This window comes from Talpa europaea, assembly GCF_964194135.1.
Source record: "Talpa europaea genome assembly, chromosome: 12".
In the NCBI taxonomy this organism is placed as follows: domain Eukaryota; kingdom Metazoa; phylum Chordata; class Mammalia; order Eulipotyphla; family Talpidae; genus Talpa; species Talpa europaea.
This window is the reverse complement of record NC_140079.1, coordinates 65893126-65910572: the sequence shown is the minus strand read 5'-3', so window position 1 is coordinate 65910572 and position 17447 is coordinate 65893126. Positions and strand designations below refer to the sequence as shown.

The following is a 17447-nucleotide window of genomic DNA, read 5'->3' as shown; positions in this document are numbered from 1 at the left end:
CTTGCTGAGACTGAACCACCTGAGCCTAATTTTTAACATCCCACTCAGACCTTCCTCATCTCAGAGGGGCATATGCAGACACAGCCTCATCCTCAAGTTAGCTAACTAGACCTCAAATTGCCAACTCTCTACAGCCTAAGAATATGCTCCCTAAATTCTAAAATAATGTAAAGCACCAGGACTACTCAAAACAGAATTCCGTGCAGGGCATAAGTGTGGCTAAAGGCCAACCCATAAAGCACAGCTTACATCCAGCTCAAGCTCATGCACTTCAGATATGACAGTGTCCTCCAAACGGTGTTTAAAGTTTTTCCATGTGAGCTGTAATGAGGCACTTAGATAAAAGTGAAGACTATTCTAAGTCATTTCTACTTGTGATTCTCCTTCCCAAACACGGCCTACCCCAAGAACACAATGTCGCCGCCACTGTATCCAAACTTTGTGATTTCTCTTACCGCATCCCTTCATGTCCATGGCTGTCCATGTCCACTTCCAGGTGCTCACACCTAGCACTAAATTCTTCGCTCTTTATCTCTGCAACAGCTCTTAGCCATGCCTTCCTACTGCATCCTCCTAATGCATCACTGTATGTGCGCCTGTGTACACAAATATACAATACATATCATCCCCTAGAAAACACATTTTTGCTCCCCACTGCTTATAAAATTGAGTCATTTCTCTCAAACCTGGTACTTAAAAACTCCTGGGGTATAAGTCTCCCTAGCTCTGTTATTTCTTCATTATCGAAAATTTTCTTATTATCTCCTTCCCCTTAAAAAAAAAAGCACTAAAACCTTCCATATAAACCCACCTTTCCTCTATTCATACCACAGCACCACCATTCCCATCCTTTCCTACCAAAAAGCTGCCATTCCCTTTATGAATGCATATGCTCATCCTGCATTAAAACATCTCCTTACACCTCTGGCAACTCAAGTGGGTCAGAGGCCCCAATCCCAGCTATTGCCATCACCTGCCTGTAGTATAGGATGCACATCCTTAACAGTCTCTATGGCCCCTCCAGCCCACTCTCCACAAAAATGCTATGGTGATAGGTTTAAACCTCAAGACTCATCATTCTGTACCCTTGCAAGATCTGTCCAAAGTCACAAACAAAGCTACAAACAACAGGTGTATTCAAAACCTGTTCTAGGTCCAGGGAAGAATACCCAAGACCTCTCCCCGACCCTAGCAGTGCACCATAAGCATCTCTACAGAGGAAGGCTCAGTGGTCCTCTCTGTGTGACAAAAGCAAGGCCTCATTTCTGCACCAAAGTCTTGGTCCAAGTTTGTCCCAAAATTGGATATGGAGTATATGGTGGACAGGTCACTAAGACTGAGGCTTCAAAACCACGACAATAAAGGGAGAAAAGTCCAACTTATAGGATAGTGGGAAGAATTAAATGAAAGTTTATCAAACAGTTTGCCAAACACTCAGCGTATAGTACGTGCTTAATACACAGCACTATCATCTGGCCTTTTTCCAACATCCATACCTCCCCAAATGAGGCTGATTTCCTTCAGCCTCTGACCTTCAACACCAACCACTGTGCTCTAAACACAGAAGTGCAATAAATACTCCTATGCCATTGGACTTATTTCTATACATGTATTAAGGAAAGTAGGGAAGCCACATAAAGGACTATGTGGAGAAAAAAATCTGAATGAATTCACGGGAGGAAAGTGATATAGGTGTGTAGGGTAAACAAGTTAAAAATCAGGCTATTTCCACCCTCCTGCTCTCAGCATCTATAGCCAGCACCTGTGGTCTTGCACGCGCACCTGTGGTTATGGGCACCTGGATCCAGAGAGCAGGGGTATGCATGCATGGAAATGGGAACACCTGTGGCGAGGGGCTATAAGGGCAGCGTCACTCTGGGATAGAGAGGAGGGAGACAACCAGAAAAATACTGAGAGGGCTGATCTGTCCCCTGATTCAGCCTATAAAATAAAAGCCTGTAAAAAAAAAAAAATCTAACAAAGGCTCCAGAATTATCTTTTTGTCGCGAGAACTGCCAATGAACCTACCCAGCCTGTGATGGTTGCAAAACAACCATTAGAATTTATGAGGGAGTACACAATACTCATCAAGACCATCAACTGGGGAAGACCCCGGTTCCTCTTGGATCTTCCACAAAATGACCTTTGCAAACTCCAGAGCTCAAAACTTGAGTGTCTCAAAGTTGGCTCCTTGGTTTGACTTGAATCACCTGAGGGCATTTATAACTCCCAGTGTGGAGAACCCCCATTTCCAGAAAGAGTACACACTTTCCTCATTTGTAACCACCCAAAAATCCTTTGGATATCAAACAAGTACAAGAAGATTCCAAGAGATGGCGAGAAGGAGGCAAACCAGCCAGGACTTCAGCACCCAAGAAACGATACAGCATATGAGTTCTCTGGGCTTCTTTTCACCTCATGTATCACAGACTAGTTTCTGGCTAACCCAGAGACCCAGACACTCCAAGAGACACAGAGAAAGAAAAACCTCTTTTCTCTAGCTGCAGGGCTGGGAAAGGGCCAGTCTCCATGACAATAAGCTTTTAGATAGTGACAGCTTGACTCTGGCCAAACCACACAGAAATCTGCAGGCCCTGCCCTCCCCCTAGTCAGGTAATTAGATTTCTGCCCTCCAGCAGGCTAGAGAGGCTCCTGCCTCACCTCCCACCAGGGGTATCAGCAGCTGAATGGGATGTTGGGGTGTCAGGCATTCACCCTTACCTGAGGACAACAGGGCTTCCTTCCCTCCCTGCTGGGGTGATAAAGGAAGATGAGCGAAATGCCACTTTCCATTGGTAACAAGGCAGAGCATCCATGGAGGCAGCAATGAGGCTGCCCTGCACCTTCAACTGGCTGAGGCCAATAAATAACGCAGACTTCATCTCCCACCCAACAGGAAGGGGGCAGTGCCCTCCCCTTTCCAGCCCCAGTCATTGGCGGAGGAATCTTGCTAAAACAGCTTTCATTCATTAACATCCAGATTCTCATGACACCTAAATTGTCCAGGTTTCAGTCAAAAGTCATTCATCATTCCAGGGACCAGGAAAAATTTCAACATCAATGGGAAGAGACAATTCAAAGATACCAACACCGATACAACAGACATATTAGAATTACCTGATAAGGATGTTAGAACAAGCTTCATAAAAAGGCTTCAACAAGCAATAACTAATTGTGGGATTCCCCAGCGCCCCCTTGTTCTCAGGGATATTGTCTTAGTGCCCAGAGTTGCTGCTTGTCAGCTAAGTTTAGGGCCATGCAGAGGGCCTCTCACCAAGGGCAAAACTCCTGGTATGAGGAACATAATAGGAAACCAGCACCTGCTGAAAACAGCAAGCAGACATTAGAAGATAATATGCTTAGACTGGTGGGAATAATGGAGCCCCCCAGGCAATAGTCCCCATCATTCCACCCTAGCTTACATCCCCAACAACTGCTTCCCCCATGTACACTCCCTACATACTTGCCCCACCTTTGCACCTGATTTGAATAATTATGAGACTGCCTTTGGGTGGAGCTGCGCTTTGCTGCCGGGTGTAGCCCCTCTAGGCTTCTCATTGCTCCACATAGACTTTGAGCCATCATTCCCTCATCCTGCCCCACTCCCAACACTGCCGCCCTGTGAGGCGACAACTCATGAGCTTGGAACAAAGCCTAAGCAAAGAAAGAGATCTCAAAAATCACATTGCTCCCTATGCCCCATACTAAATGAATTAAAGTCTCTGGGTGTACCCAGGCAGCAATAATTTTTTTAACTCCCCAGCTTCCAATAAGCAGCCAAGTCTGAACATTAGTTCTCCAACTCCATATTCCCCAGCTAAAGTGTCTATCAGAATCACCTGGAAAAATTTAGCTAAGGACACAGATCCAGACCCTCTGCTGCATCAGCAGGCCTGGGTCTGTCTTCTTATTAATTTCCATGTAAATTTGAGTCAGGTGATTCATGGATGTTTGAGAACAGCCACTTTTAACTAATCAAAGGAATATGCATGTGATTCCCCTCATTTGAGGACTCTGCAAAACTTCTGACCTGTAGGAGAAAAGAACTGCAATGAAGCGACCTTGAAGAAAGAGGTGAAGTTTCAATCCTACCTTGGATGTGGGAGCCCAGGATGCAATGCATTTAATCTGGATGCCAAGTTTAAGGAAAGAAAATTCACACACACATCAGGGGCGAGTGTGAAAATGTAGTTACAGTACAGGTTATGTGTGTTTATGGGAACAGCATGGGAGCGACATCATATGTTACCTGTCACTTGGCCTCAGAAGACATTAATCTTCCTCTTGGCAGAAAAAGAAAATGCTTCCACATGAATGCCCCTTTCCATCCAAAGAGACCAAAACAAAAAGGGAAGAGTTTATTATAAAGAAAGGAAAAAAGGACTCAAGCAGGGAGCCTTCCCATCATGCACTGTGAACGAGATGCTCAACCCAGAGGCAACACCTCCCAGCTGGAAGCTTTTCAGCATGTCTCTCACGGAGGGGCCTGGGGCGCTGAGTGGCAGGAGACCTGGTCTTAGACACAGAGCTGGGAAAGGCAAGAAGAGGCCTTGGATGATGGCAGGAACAGGAGGCAGGGGGCCAGGATAAAACCCAATCTCCAGGATGCAAGGGGCCTCCGCTTACTCACCAATGCCTCAGTTCCATATCTAGGGTCATCAACACACCCACCGGAGGGCTCTTTCCTGCTCACCTGTTGCCCAGGAGCTCACAGCAGACCTGTGCTGGGTCACGGGCATAGCCTCATGAAGGCGCTGAGACATCACCTGAGGCCACCTGCCTGTTCAACCCAACCTTGAAAACTGAAACTCAGTTTCCACAAAGGGAATAAAATACAGCCCTCCCGGGGCTGTTGGAGAGATTGTCAGTGCGTGTAAAAAGTTGAGACCCATGTGCAAAGAGGTAAGCACCTGATAGACTTAGCTGCCAGCATCCCGAGAGACAAGGGGCACCAAGGGAAGGGTGAATGCCCAGCCAGACCACCCAGCGTGACTCCCACCCACCCAACAATGCATGCGGCCTGTGACGAGTTACAGCCTCGGCTTCCCCATCTGTAAACTCAGGTACAGAGAGTCCCTGAACTACTGGGGCAGGGGAAGCTCAACATTTCATAGCATGTGGCATGTAGCAACCTGGCTATGATAACCTGGCATGCAGCACAGCCTGGAACACACTGAGCGCCTCCTCAGTGAAGTAACTGTGTTAGTGCTCTCTACGTGGACAGCACTGACCTGGACTTCAGAGTACCCTGGGTCTTTGAGGAGCTCAGAACCCACAACAGGAGACAGAATCTATAGACTAGACTATGGAGCATGGATAAATCTGCAAGAAGGCAAACCCCATCTTCTTCCTCCCAGCCTCCCCATTTCTCACACACACACACACACACATGCACAGGCTAACACAGGTGCTGTGAATACAGGCTGCACTGGTGAGAAATGATCCCTCTTGGCCACCCCTTGGGAGAAAGTCTGGGTCTTGTTGAAGTCAAGACTGATCATCTCAGCAGCTGTCCCAGATGATGCGGGGCCCTCAGGACTACATGGGGCAGTAGCACCATACTCAGCCCTCATGGACAGACCACAAGGGCGTAAGACACTCAGTCTCGCTGAAGCACTGTAGAAAGTAAACCCAGGTCCGTGCTGGGGCAACGAACAGGACTCTAGACTGTTCTAACACTCTGGGTGCGGAACTTGCTGGAAGAGCCATTTTAAGTAACTTTTAAAGCCAGCTGCTCCGGCGCTGAAAAGGAAACATGATGCTGAGTATAAAAATTGAAAAGGGAAATGTAAGCATCACAAGGTATAATTAATCCCATGATGCAAGATTCCTGCTGTTTAGATTACCTCTGCTTAAAGAAATATTTATCCAAGAAATTCAGAGAAAGACAGTGAAGATAGACAACATACCATACTTAACAAGACTCTGTGATTCCTAATCCTAACAAGGATTAAAAGGCTGGAACAAATGTGATGGGGGCATGCACCAGAAGCTAGTTAACCCCTTTTTATTTCTTCCCAAGGAGGCTGACAGCTATTTTAAGCCCACAAAGTAGTCATGCTGTCTGATTTGCAACTTTAGGGAATCAGAGTAATAAGACAGCTAGATTTTTTTAAGCAGGCATACAAAGCGAAGATAATGTATTACTCGGCCTCTGATTTACAAAGCACAGTGTCTAGTTCAGAAACTAGAATCTTATACAGATGAGACTTAAGTTACAATGTGTAGGTCTAAGTAACAACAGTAACAAGAACAGCAGTGGATATTGTGCAGACACATGTATACCTCAGAACTGCTCTCACCAGAGGTATGAGATGTTTGTATCCTCTCTTTACAGAGGAAGACACTGAAGGAGAGATGGTGAATATTCTAACAAGTTCACACAGCAAAGGAGAGACAGCACCAGGATGGGAACACACAATCAGACTCCTGAGTTCATGCTATGTTGCCAACCAAATTTATGTGCAACAAATGATAAAACAGCAAATAAAGGATATAAGGAGTTGGGGGGGGGGTGGGTATCAATGCATGAACAAGAACCCAACAGGTTGAAAATATGTTCTTTACTATGAAGTGACGATTATCTACTCCTAATACTGACTTCATGTTCTTAAAAAGAAAGATCCTAATTCCACTGCATGCCCGTCACTGGAATTCCATTAAATGCAGGGCATATGCTGACTCAGCACATATTTTGGAGGCAGTGACACTATGTAAGAGGGGTGGAGGGACACCCTCCGGGATACCCACTGGGGACTGAGAGTTGTAGAACTACGGCATGCCCCACTCTCCAACAGAAGGCCTGGACCATCCACACAAGAGCAGCAGAGACATGGTATCACTCATTCAAAATACATATCCCAAATGCAAGGCACAGCACTCAGCATTAAGGACACAGAGGCCGAGTGACAGGGACCCTGGTGGACAACCATCAGAGGTCAACCCAAAGTAAGGCCTTGTCAGTTTTTTGGACAGACAGGAGGGACAGGAGACATCACCATGTGACATGTGACCTGAGCAATGGTGAGGAATAGCAGGGGTTAGAGAATGATAGGTACCCCTGTGGGTTCAAGGGTAGGGAGATCAAGGGAGTTGCCAACAGCAGAAACCCCTGAATAGCTCGCTAAGAAGTTGGGATCTAAGATAGTAGTATTAGAAACTTACAATGTGTAGGTCTCTGAGTGGGAAGGTAGCAATTTATTTCAGGAAAATTAACCGCAAAAGTTTACAGGATAAAGTGGAGGCCCTCAGAAGGGTTCTGAATGGTATGGTGAGAAGAGGCGAGCAGCCTGGCCCAGCCAGAGGCAGAATGACGGCCCAGGCAGCGGCATGGAAGAGCGGCACGGGGAAAACTCAAGGACTGACTGACTTGCTAGGGGCTGGGGTTAAGAAGAGAAGAGCCCTGCCAGAGGTACTTGGTAAACAGTACCCAAGCCAGCTGCTGAACGGAAGGACTCAAGCTGTGCTCCCAAGTGTCGAGTCTGGGTGCCCAAGAGGATGGTAGGCTGGGACAAGGAGAGATTAGACTTCCAGCTTGTAGAGAAGGTAGAGACCTGGCACAACAGAAAGATCTGAAGTGGGACTGAAGTTGAAGATCTAGAAGCCCCCTGCACAGAGAGGTGGAGGATGGCCTGGGGCACTCCCATGAAAGGTCAAAGGAGAGGAGAGGTCAGCCAGCAAAGAAAGGAGGTGTGGGCAAGGGCTGAGAGCCTGCATGGAGAGCTGACAGGCACTCCAAGGCCAAGAATAAGATACTCAGGAGGAGAAGGCAAAGGGCTGAAGACAGAGAAGAGCAGCAGTAGTTTCTAACCGGCAGCAAGAAGTCAGGAGGACAAGGCCAGGCAGTGAATGGATACACAAAAACTGTACAGAGTAGACCACTCTCTCATGAGGCTTGGCCCTGAAAGGAAGAGTAGGAAAAATGTTAAAGGAGGAGGAGGCGATAAGAGCAATTTCACATAGGGAAGGCCACAGGTGTTCCCAGGCAGAGTGGAATAAGCTCATTGTGCGGAAGCTGGACCCTGTGGAGGCAGGGGAGGAGGCGACAGAATGATGAACCAAGACTCAAAGGTTATGGGCAGTAGGGGACAGAGGTTAAATGGGGCTCAAAAAGAGGAAAAAATCGTGATCATAGGACTTCACCAAAATTTAAAACTGTTTCAAAGGACAATGTCCAAGTGAAAAGACTACCCACAGAACAGGTGAAAATATGTGCAGCGCTATAGAGGAGACTAAATATAGAATATATAAAGAGCCCTTAGAACTCAATAAAAACATTTCCATTTAAAAATGGGCAAAAGATATCAATACCCAAGGAGGATATATGAATGCAAAGATTTCTGTATCACTATTCATCAGGGAATGCAAACCAAATCCACAATGAGATAGGCCACTTCATATCATGAGGATGGCTACCACCAAAAAGTCAGACAAGTGTCGTGAGGATGTGGAGAAATCAGAACCCTCATACACTGTTAGTGGGAAGACAGAACATGCAGCCACATGGGAAACAGTATGACAGCTCCAACATGGTTAAACATAATCACCACAGGACTCAGCAATTTCACTCCTACTTATCTACCCACTAAAAATGAAAGTATATAGCACAGAAAAATTTGCACATCAATGTTTACAGTATTACTCACAATAGCTACAAAATAGAAACAGCCTTAATGTCCATCAATTGATGTGTAGATAGACAAAATATGGTCTATCCCTGCAATGGAATATTATTCAGGCATAAAAAAGAATGAACTATGGATACATGCTACAATATGGGTGAACCTTGGAAACATTACACTAAGTAAAAGAAGTCAGACAAGACCACACTTCATATGACTCCATTTATATGAAATGTCCATAATAGCAGACCTAGAGACAGAAAGCAGATCAGTGGGTACTTAGCTGCATGGATGAGGGGATAGGTGATGACAACTAAAGGGTTCTGGGTTCCTCTGGCTATCTTAAACTGTGGTAATAGTTGTACATATATCTGTGGATAAACTAAAAACCACTGAATTGTAGAAGTGGCTTGTATGGTAGGTGAAATTAGTCTCAATAAAAATAACGCTGTCAGAAAGGAGGAGGGAAGGGGAAGAATGTGCTTCCAAAAATAGGAAAGAAGAAGCAAGGCTGTAGTGACCGAAGGCTGAAAGTTTGAGTTCTTGAAGTAGCAGTATATGAGTAACTTTTAACAAGCAGTAGTCAGATTAAGGTCTCAGAGGTGACTAGCAGAAGTTATTATGACATGTGGCTGTGTGATTTTGATCACTGAAATGGAAAGGGATATTTTGGACAAAGGAGACAGGACAAAAAATCATAAAATCGTGAAATGTTTGGCTACTATAGAAACAGTCTTGCCCATCAAATCCCAACACACTAGCCATAGAGGAACTGCCAGGGATACCTAAGCGCAAAATAAAGTGAATAAAAATGGGGAACATTTCAGAGTGGTGCTAGATCACTGAGACTGATCGTCTCCCCACTCTCCACCTCCAAGAGTTCTCAGCAGAAGATAACAGTGCATTTCAAAGCATCAAGACAAATACACAGAAGATGAAATAAGTGTCTACTTCAAGGATGACGCCTTTATTAAAGATGTTACTAAATACACTGGCCCAGAATCCTAGAAGACAGAACTGCTGGGGACTGGAGGAATGTTGGGGTGGTGGTGGGGACATTGGGGATTAGAGGACAGCACCCAGGATAAGTGGAGTCAGTTCTGAGAGCTCTTGACCATGCACCTCAGGTTCAGGCTTAGATGGAGACACCCCACTGATGGTGAGACAACGTATGTCATGTCCTAATCTGGAAGCCCTCACAACAGTGTATTCAAGTAGCATCCATAGGTAGCCTGCTGTGTGCAGTTACTGGAATCTCTAAAATCCACAAGGGTGAAACTATCAGTCAGGGAAGCCATTATCAGGAGGAAAATATGGCCAGAAAATTCAGATCAGACTAGACTAGGAGCTCCCCAACCACAAAAATCACTCGGTAGTATGACAATATAGTCACTGCTTCCAGATTTTCTATAAGAGACCATTTCTTCTACTTCACAAATAATTATTACTGTCAACTAGGTATGTAACTGATTTGGGGAGAAGAGGCTCTACACAGAAGCATGAGACACTCAAAGAACACTCGACTTCATTGGAGGAGGTACATGCAGAGAGAAAACAACACAAATTTGGTGGTACACTATGATCCAAAGATAGCTTTGGCAACGTGCACACTTGCAACGTGACCTTGAGAAGTCTACTTCTCCTCTTAAATCTGTGCTGGCCTGATTTAACCAACAGCACAAAGCAGAAGTAAGCCTGTGTAATTCTGAAGGCTTCCACCTTCACTACTTACAACACTCCCTCTTCAAAGTCAGCTGCCAAATAAAAGGGTCCCCATGCTAGGAAACCCAAGCTCCTCCTTGTAGAGAACAACGCTCAGAACCACAAAGGTACCAGGAATGGAAGAAGCACATTCTGGGACTTTCCAACATAGTCCAGGTGAATGAAGACTCAGTATCATATGCAACAGAAGAACCACCCAGCCCAGCCCAGCCTGACTGTGAGCCTCAGACATCAAAAGCAAATTAAGTAAATGTTGTTTTAAGTTACTGAGTTTTGAGATAGTTTATTAAACCACAGTAAAGAACTGAAACCAATTTGAAACTAGCATTAGTTCTGATTGTGCTCTTAACTGCCTATGTTGCCTAAGGTCAATGACTTCCTCATCCATAAAATAGGGTGGTAATGTACGGTTCTTTCTAGTTCTGACAATCTAGAGAATGGGTTCTATGGATACAGAAGGTCAGAGGAAAGCAGCTAGACCAGGACTAAAAGCAGTGGGGTTTGAGGGTTAGATGAGGCAAAACCCAGAACAATACATGGCATATAGCAAGTGCTCAATAAATACCCTTATGTTCTGGTACTGATCAGTTCTATGACACTAGACAAGTTAATCTCTCTGATTCTGTTATTTCATCTGACAATGGAGATAACACTAATGTCTGTGTTTCTATCAGAGGAAAATTCTTTGTACGTGAGAGTCCCATGCAAATCCAAAATTACCTACAAATATAAGGCATAATATTGTTATTAATACTTTTCTTACACTTTGCATCTTAGAAATCCCCTTCTCCCCTACCCAGCAGTGGGTTGATGGCCCTGGCCTACCAGATAGCATGCCGGGACAGGCAATAACAGAGGGGCCACACAAGCATTCAAGAAGAATGAGCCCTTGCTACCCATCACCACCAAGTGAGCCAGGTGTCCACATTGAACAATGACAGCAGGAACCCTTTAGAAGCAGCTCCAGCCTAGCATTTAAAGTTTGAAGAATTTCCTACATCACAGGCCAAGAGATGAGAGCACTGAATCAGAGCTCTGCCCAGCATAGTGAACACTCCCTAAAAATCATTAAATGAATAAGTGTTGAATTTGAGCTTGTGAAGTCAGAGTTTCAGGCTTAAATTCTGACTTTGCCATTCTTAGCCGTGTGCACTAAGGCAGGCAACAACCTCCCTGAACCCATAACCTCATTTATAAAAGACTGAGGGGGACCCATCTCTAGGGAAGTGGTGAAAATTACATGAGTACTGCAGGTAGAACATATCTAGCATTCCTAGGGATAATTAAATGCATAAATAAATTAACTGGCACCCAGATGCCCTTCAACCCTGACCATAGCCTTTCAATCACTGCAGATCCCTGAAAATCAGTAGCATGCATCCAGAGAGTCACTCCACCCAGCGTTGATTCTGAAAAGCTGCCAGCCCTTGGGAGAGAAAGACCTGGGCTCATTTTCCAAGGGTGCCTGACAAGACAGCAAAAATGCATTTTACATTTTACAGTCTGTGCTTTTCCAAAACAAGGGAGGAATGTGGTGTGGATTTAACCCTGAAATCCCAACAATGTGCAGTTCCATGGATACCACTCTGGTAGAAGCCAGCAGGGAAGGCACTTGCAGGGTGCATGTGGACAGAAACACTTCCGCCTCCACTCAGGTTTCAGCCAACAAGGTCTGAATGACTCTGTGTCCAGCACCAATTACATGAGCTGAAACTTAGCATACAGTCCCCAAAGCCAGTTCTGTCCTTCTCTTCTCATAGCAGAACCCTGTGTCCCCTACCTCTCAGATCTGCACTGGGGACACAGCCTGGACCAAGACTGGCTCCCCTCTCCTCTTAGCTAGCAACATGATCTGTGAATGTGAGGAAGTTACTATAGGAACTACATCACACAGCCCCCAGACATTTGCTCAGAAAGGAAACTGCATGCTGGAAAAGGGAAGGTAGGACCCAGCAAAGTTGGAAGCAAGTTGATGCCCAGTACTTCTCAAATTCTGGTCCCGATCACCTGCATTAAATCACCTAAAGGCTCAGCCTGTTAAAGGCACCAGTGCCAGGCTCCCCACAGGTGTATCAACTTAGCAGCATTGGAGGGTGACAAGATGCAACTATTTACTACCTTCACCTGGTGATTCCTATGCCCTAGTTGAGACCTAATTGGGACTAAATGCAGAGGACTGGGAGAAAAGGGCAGGAAGGCTTAATAATTCTTTAATCCTTCTTACTTTCATTCTTGCAAAGCAGAGCACTGGTAAACCAAGCAAAACAAAAGCCAATTTCCCAGGTTATGTATGTCCAAGGAAATTAAATCACAATTCTGATGAAAACTCACCCTTTAAAAAACCTACTCATCAAAGCAACAGGCCAGGACAAAAATTAACCCAAACATCCCATCTTAGACCAAGCAGATCTATTCTAAGAGAAGCAAGATAAGATCTTGGCTGCAGCCCTGCTCTGGTCCTGGCCATAGCCAGTAATTCAGCTCTGCATTCCACCACAAGGTTGATGTCAGGGGCAAGACTGGGGGTGTCGTCCTTGCTCGAGCAAATAAGGTTAGGGGAAAGTTATGGGGGCAGGGAAGTAAGATTCACCAACTCACATCCCCATGAGAAGGAAAAAAATGTCTAAGGATAACTGATCACACTGGACACCTAACAAAAATTGGGAACTGTTTCTTGAACTGAAGGATTAGCCACCTGATGAAATAATCCTTGCAGAAGATGCTAATACTGTATCTAAATAACCATGTAGGAGAACAAGAAAGGGGAACAAAGAGGAAAACTGTCTCATCATGGAAAGTACTACCTTTTCAAAAGCAGCAAGACACACTTCCATGGAAAGACACTTATGGGTGACAGGCACACAAGTTGTCGAGGGTCCCATGGTCTTTGTGTCACGGAGGCATGTGAATGAAGAGCAGAAGGGATGTGAAAAGTAGGAGCACTGATTCCAGGAGGATGGGAGGGGCACCTCAGTTGTAATTTCAGAAACCAGAAGTCCTTGCTCTGGGAAGGGCATCCCAGGGACCAAATCAGAGTCCAAGCTTCTGCACCCCCTACCCCCAAGGCTGAAAATTCCAGTCATCCAAGCTAAATTCTTCACAGCTGCTCCCTGCTAGTTGATGAAACTTAACATTAAGTCACAAAATCAACAAATAGGCAACTTTCACCCCTACGTCCCACCATCAATGGCTGGCACTAGCAAAGGAGTAGGGGAAAATCAGGTATTTAGGAAGTGGCTCTGACACCTGCACACAGTTATATGGAACCTAAAAACATCCCTGTGTTATTTTCCTCGATCAGCAAGCAAGCACCCACCCCGCTTTAAAAGACGCTCCTGGGAGTACCTCTCTCTCGTGGGAGCTCAGCAGGTAATAACACAAGAGCTCCCCTACACAAATTCTAAAGCACCAGGTGTCCGGACTCACCCAGCTCCTTGAAAGGAGGGGTCGGGGAAGTAATTCAATCCGGTCCTGGGCGGGTAAGGATAAAGGGGGAGGGGTTTGCAGGTGGATGGAAGGTTATGGGGGGGTGGAGTCTGCAGGTGGGAAGGGATTTACAGGTGATAAGTGGAATATGCAGGTGGGAGTGGGGTCTGCTGGTGGGAGGGGACTCTGGAGGGCAATGTAGTTCCAACTTTGCAAGGTCTCGGCAGCTCTGGGCAGGGGCCAGTGTAAAAGAGACACCCTCCCCAAAACAGTAGGACACCCCACATCAGCTTTTCCCCAACCATGTGTCCAGGATGGCCGTGCACCCCACGCGCTCAGGCGCGCCCCTCACCTTGGCCTCGAAGCAGATGCCGTGCTGGAAGGCGTCCTCGTTGTGCAAGGGGATTCGCAGGTCGTGCCCGTCGTCCACAAGGTTGTACTTGGTTTTACTGGGCATGGTGCCCCGCCGGGACTGCTCCCCCGGAGGCGGCGGCGGGAAGAGGCTCGGCGATCCACCGAGGAGAGCGGAGAGGCGGGAGCGCGGGCGGGGGAGGCGCGGGCGAGGGCACCGGAGCCGGGACCCGAGCGGCGCAGGGCCGGGGGGTGGGAGGCGCGGATGCCGGCGGCGCTGTGGCCGCGCAATTTCTGGCTGCCGGGCGCTGTGCGCGGCGGGGCGCGCGGGCGGCCGGGGTGGGGGGCGGTGGCCGGGGGAAGGCGCTGCAGCCGCAGCGGGACTGGGCGCGGCGCGGGCCCCAGAGCGGCTCGTGCACCGCCACGACGAGGAAGCGGCCGCGGCGCGGGTGCCTGTCACGGAGACGCCGGACCGGCCGCCGGCGAGCAGCTCCTCCCGCGGGGCGGGTCCGGGCCGGCTCCTCCCGCGAGCGGCGAGGCTCCTCCCCCCGGCCCGCCCCGGCCTCAGGCCCCGCCCACAGCCCGCCCCGGCCCCAGGCCCCGCCCCTGGGCCCCTCGCCCGGTGCCACTCGCCGGGCAGGTGAAAGTCCCCGAGGTGCGCTCCCTGCCCTTCCCGCCCGCCCCGGGGACTTCGCCCAGGCCGCAGGCCGCGCGCTTCTCCGGACCCGAGGGTCAGCCCTGGCTTTGTCTCTTGCAGCCCAGACAGGCTGCTAAAAGCAGCTGCAGCAGCACCTTGGATATTCTGTTTTGTTTCTGGAAGTGGGAAGGGACATATTATTGTTTTGTTTTTGTGCTTCACCAGGAAGACCCACGTCCTGGTCCAGATGTATCCAAATCCAAATCATTAATCCCTCTCTCTAGTCCCCTTTTTCTGGAGAATCAAGGCGGTACCCAAATGGGGGACTCTGGCGGGGCTTACTGTGGCTTTGAACTGGTTTAAACGACTTGAGTGATGGTGGTGGGGATGGTTTTAATATTCAAAAGCTATCAGCCTTGTGAAAATGGGCCCGGAAAAAAAGGAGTGGTAAGGACAACAAGGTTCAGAACCTTTTTATTTTTCTTAGTAAACCTTTTATAACTGTTGTAGAGGGCAGGAACAGACACGGTGCAGGTTTTCTATGAGCCAGCAGAGCGGGTAAAGGAGGAGTCAGAGTCCTCAGTGGTTTTTTGCAGGTCTTTTATTGGGGTTTACCCAGTACACAGCAGGCAGGGATGCTGGGGGGGCCGGGAGGCTGGCAAGCAAGTCTTCACTCTATCTGGGCTCTCCGGCGTTCTCTACTTCTCTCTCGGATTCTGCTGGCATCCCCGTGACACCGCCATGAAAAGCCCAGTCGAATCCCATCAACCTAGGCCCACACCCTACTCCACGTGGCTGCCATCAAGCATGCATTCAGGACCGCAGATCCGTCATCTATCCTAATGGCGGGAGGGCAGAAAAGCCTGATACCTTTTACCTTACCCTACACTGTGTATGGACAAAATGAGCTTTCCAACTTATTTCTGACTTACATTATTCTCCTGTCTTAGTAAATGCAGGAGTTCAATTTGCCTGTTAAGGAATGGCCCATTCACTTTTCTTCTTTACATCAAGAGTCTTTGAGAAAAGATCCCTAATTATTTCTAATTTAGATGAGATTTTTTAATGAACGGGCTATTACCTATATATTTCATTTCTTTACCATATAAAATATACAAATAAAGGGGCCATGGGAGGAGTTAGTGACACAATAGTCATTATCTGTTCAAACCCCAGAGGGAGAGGTACTGCTATGATCTATGATTTGCTTAACTTACTATCACCCCAAAGTCACCAAAAGCAGCCAATCCCCAGCCAGTGCCAAAACCAGCCCAACTAGAGACCACGAACCAAATGGTCAGCTCCTGTGGAATTCATCACCTTACACTTATTCTTACAGTCCTGGGAACACAACCACCCAAGGCAACCTGAAGACCAAACATTACTGAATTCTTATTGTATAGGGAAAATTTGGGTGCATCACCAAGTATTACAGCAAAATTATTTGCAATGGCATGTCTTTCTACACCATATCTATGATAAATTTACTTATAAGGATGCATTATTGCCATAACTTTATTTCTCATTTTGTACCATGGTGCAAAAAATTACAATTGCCCTTTCTTTTATATTGCCTACTCCCTATCTGCCATCATTATTGGTTAAGATGTGGCATCTTCTCCACTAGTTCCTTAAAGTTGATGACTTCAACAAGTTAATCACATGCATTGTGCTATATAGACTAGTATATTCATAAATATTAGCAAGAGCCACGGATAATTTGCACTGAGGATATGCACCACAATCCTTCTTATAAATACAGGACATGAAAGTCTAATCAGGCATGTTTGACTCTTTGAATGTCATGGTGGTTTTAATATACATTTTAATGCACTCACTAAAACCTGGCACAGGAACTGAACAACCGAAAGTCTAGACCTTAAGTAACTACTTCATTTACTTCTCATATTCTCTCCTGAGTATAAAAAGTCCTCTGGCTCCAATCTGGATCCCACTAGACTGCTGTATTTATCAGAATTTCATATCCAATTCTATGACACATTGTAGACCAGATACAAAGAAAAAAACTAAAGCTCAAAAGTATTTCAGGATCTGGTACAGAAATGACTACACAGTAGACCTCCAATTTATGCAATCAAATATAATAGGTAATATTTCTCTGTGTTGAACACTGTTCTTAGAATTTGCATGCACTGTCTTTTAATATTCACAATAACCCTAACCAATTAGCCCCATTTTATGAAGAAACAGATACAAAGGGGTTATAGGACTTGCCCAAGGGCACCTACTTAGAAGAGCAAGGAGGCAGAATCTGAATCCAATTCTATGTCAAGAGGTGTTTCCATCATGGCCTGGGTTGCCATGAAAGACCTCTTATTGCAAATAAGATGCATATCAAATTCAGAATCCTGTTTTACTTTGACTTATATTTGGTGTTACTAAGCTAGATTCATTTCATTTCAGTTAGATGAAATCTTCTAAAAGGAGAGGCTGTGCTCTGTTTAGGTCTCCACCTAAAGTAACGTCAGCATTACTGGGCAATAAAACACCCTTTTTCCAGAAACAATGGGCATTCCAAGTAATTTCCCTTCTTTATTTTTTAGCAGTGATCTCAATCTTGTTTTTGCACATTTGGGTATAATTGAATTTCACCCATAGCATTTCTAAATCTATTTAAATAATCAGGTTTTATTTTTTTCAAAGTCTATGTGTTTTTATTTAAATTGTAT

At 46.3% G+C, this 17447-nt stretch overlaps 1 protein-coding gene across 2 annotated transcripts in view; it reads right to left on the bottom strand.

The window, feature by feature from the left end:
* Positions 1 to 14314, bottom strand: part of NOS1AP (nitric oxide synthase 1 adaptor protein) — a gene marked incomplete at its 3' end in the record, with an annotated part of 237176 nt that extends 222862 nt beyond the window's left edge. For both annotated transcript variants that reach the window (XM_084249721.1, XM_084249720.1), the window contains exon 1: positions 14122 to 14314. In XM_084249721.1, coding sequence (XP_084105847.1) covers positions 14122 to 14226 — 105 coding nt within the window. In that variant the 5' untranslated portion in view covers positions 14227 to 14314. The remainder of the gene's footprint in view (positions 1 to 14121) is intronic.
* Between the last annotated feature and the right edge of the window lie 3133 nt (positions 14315 to 17447).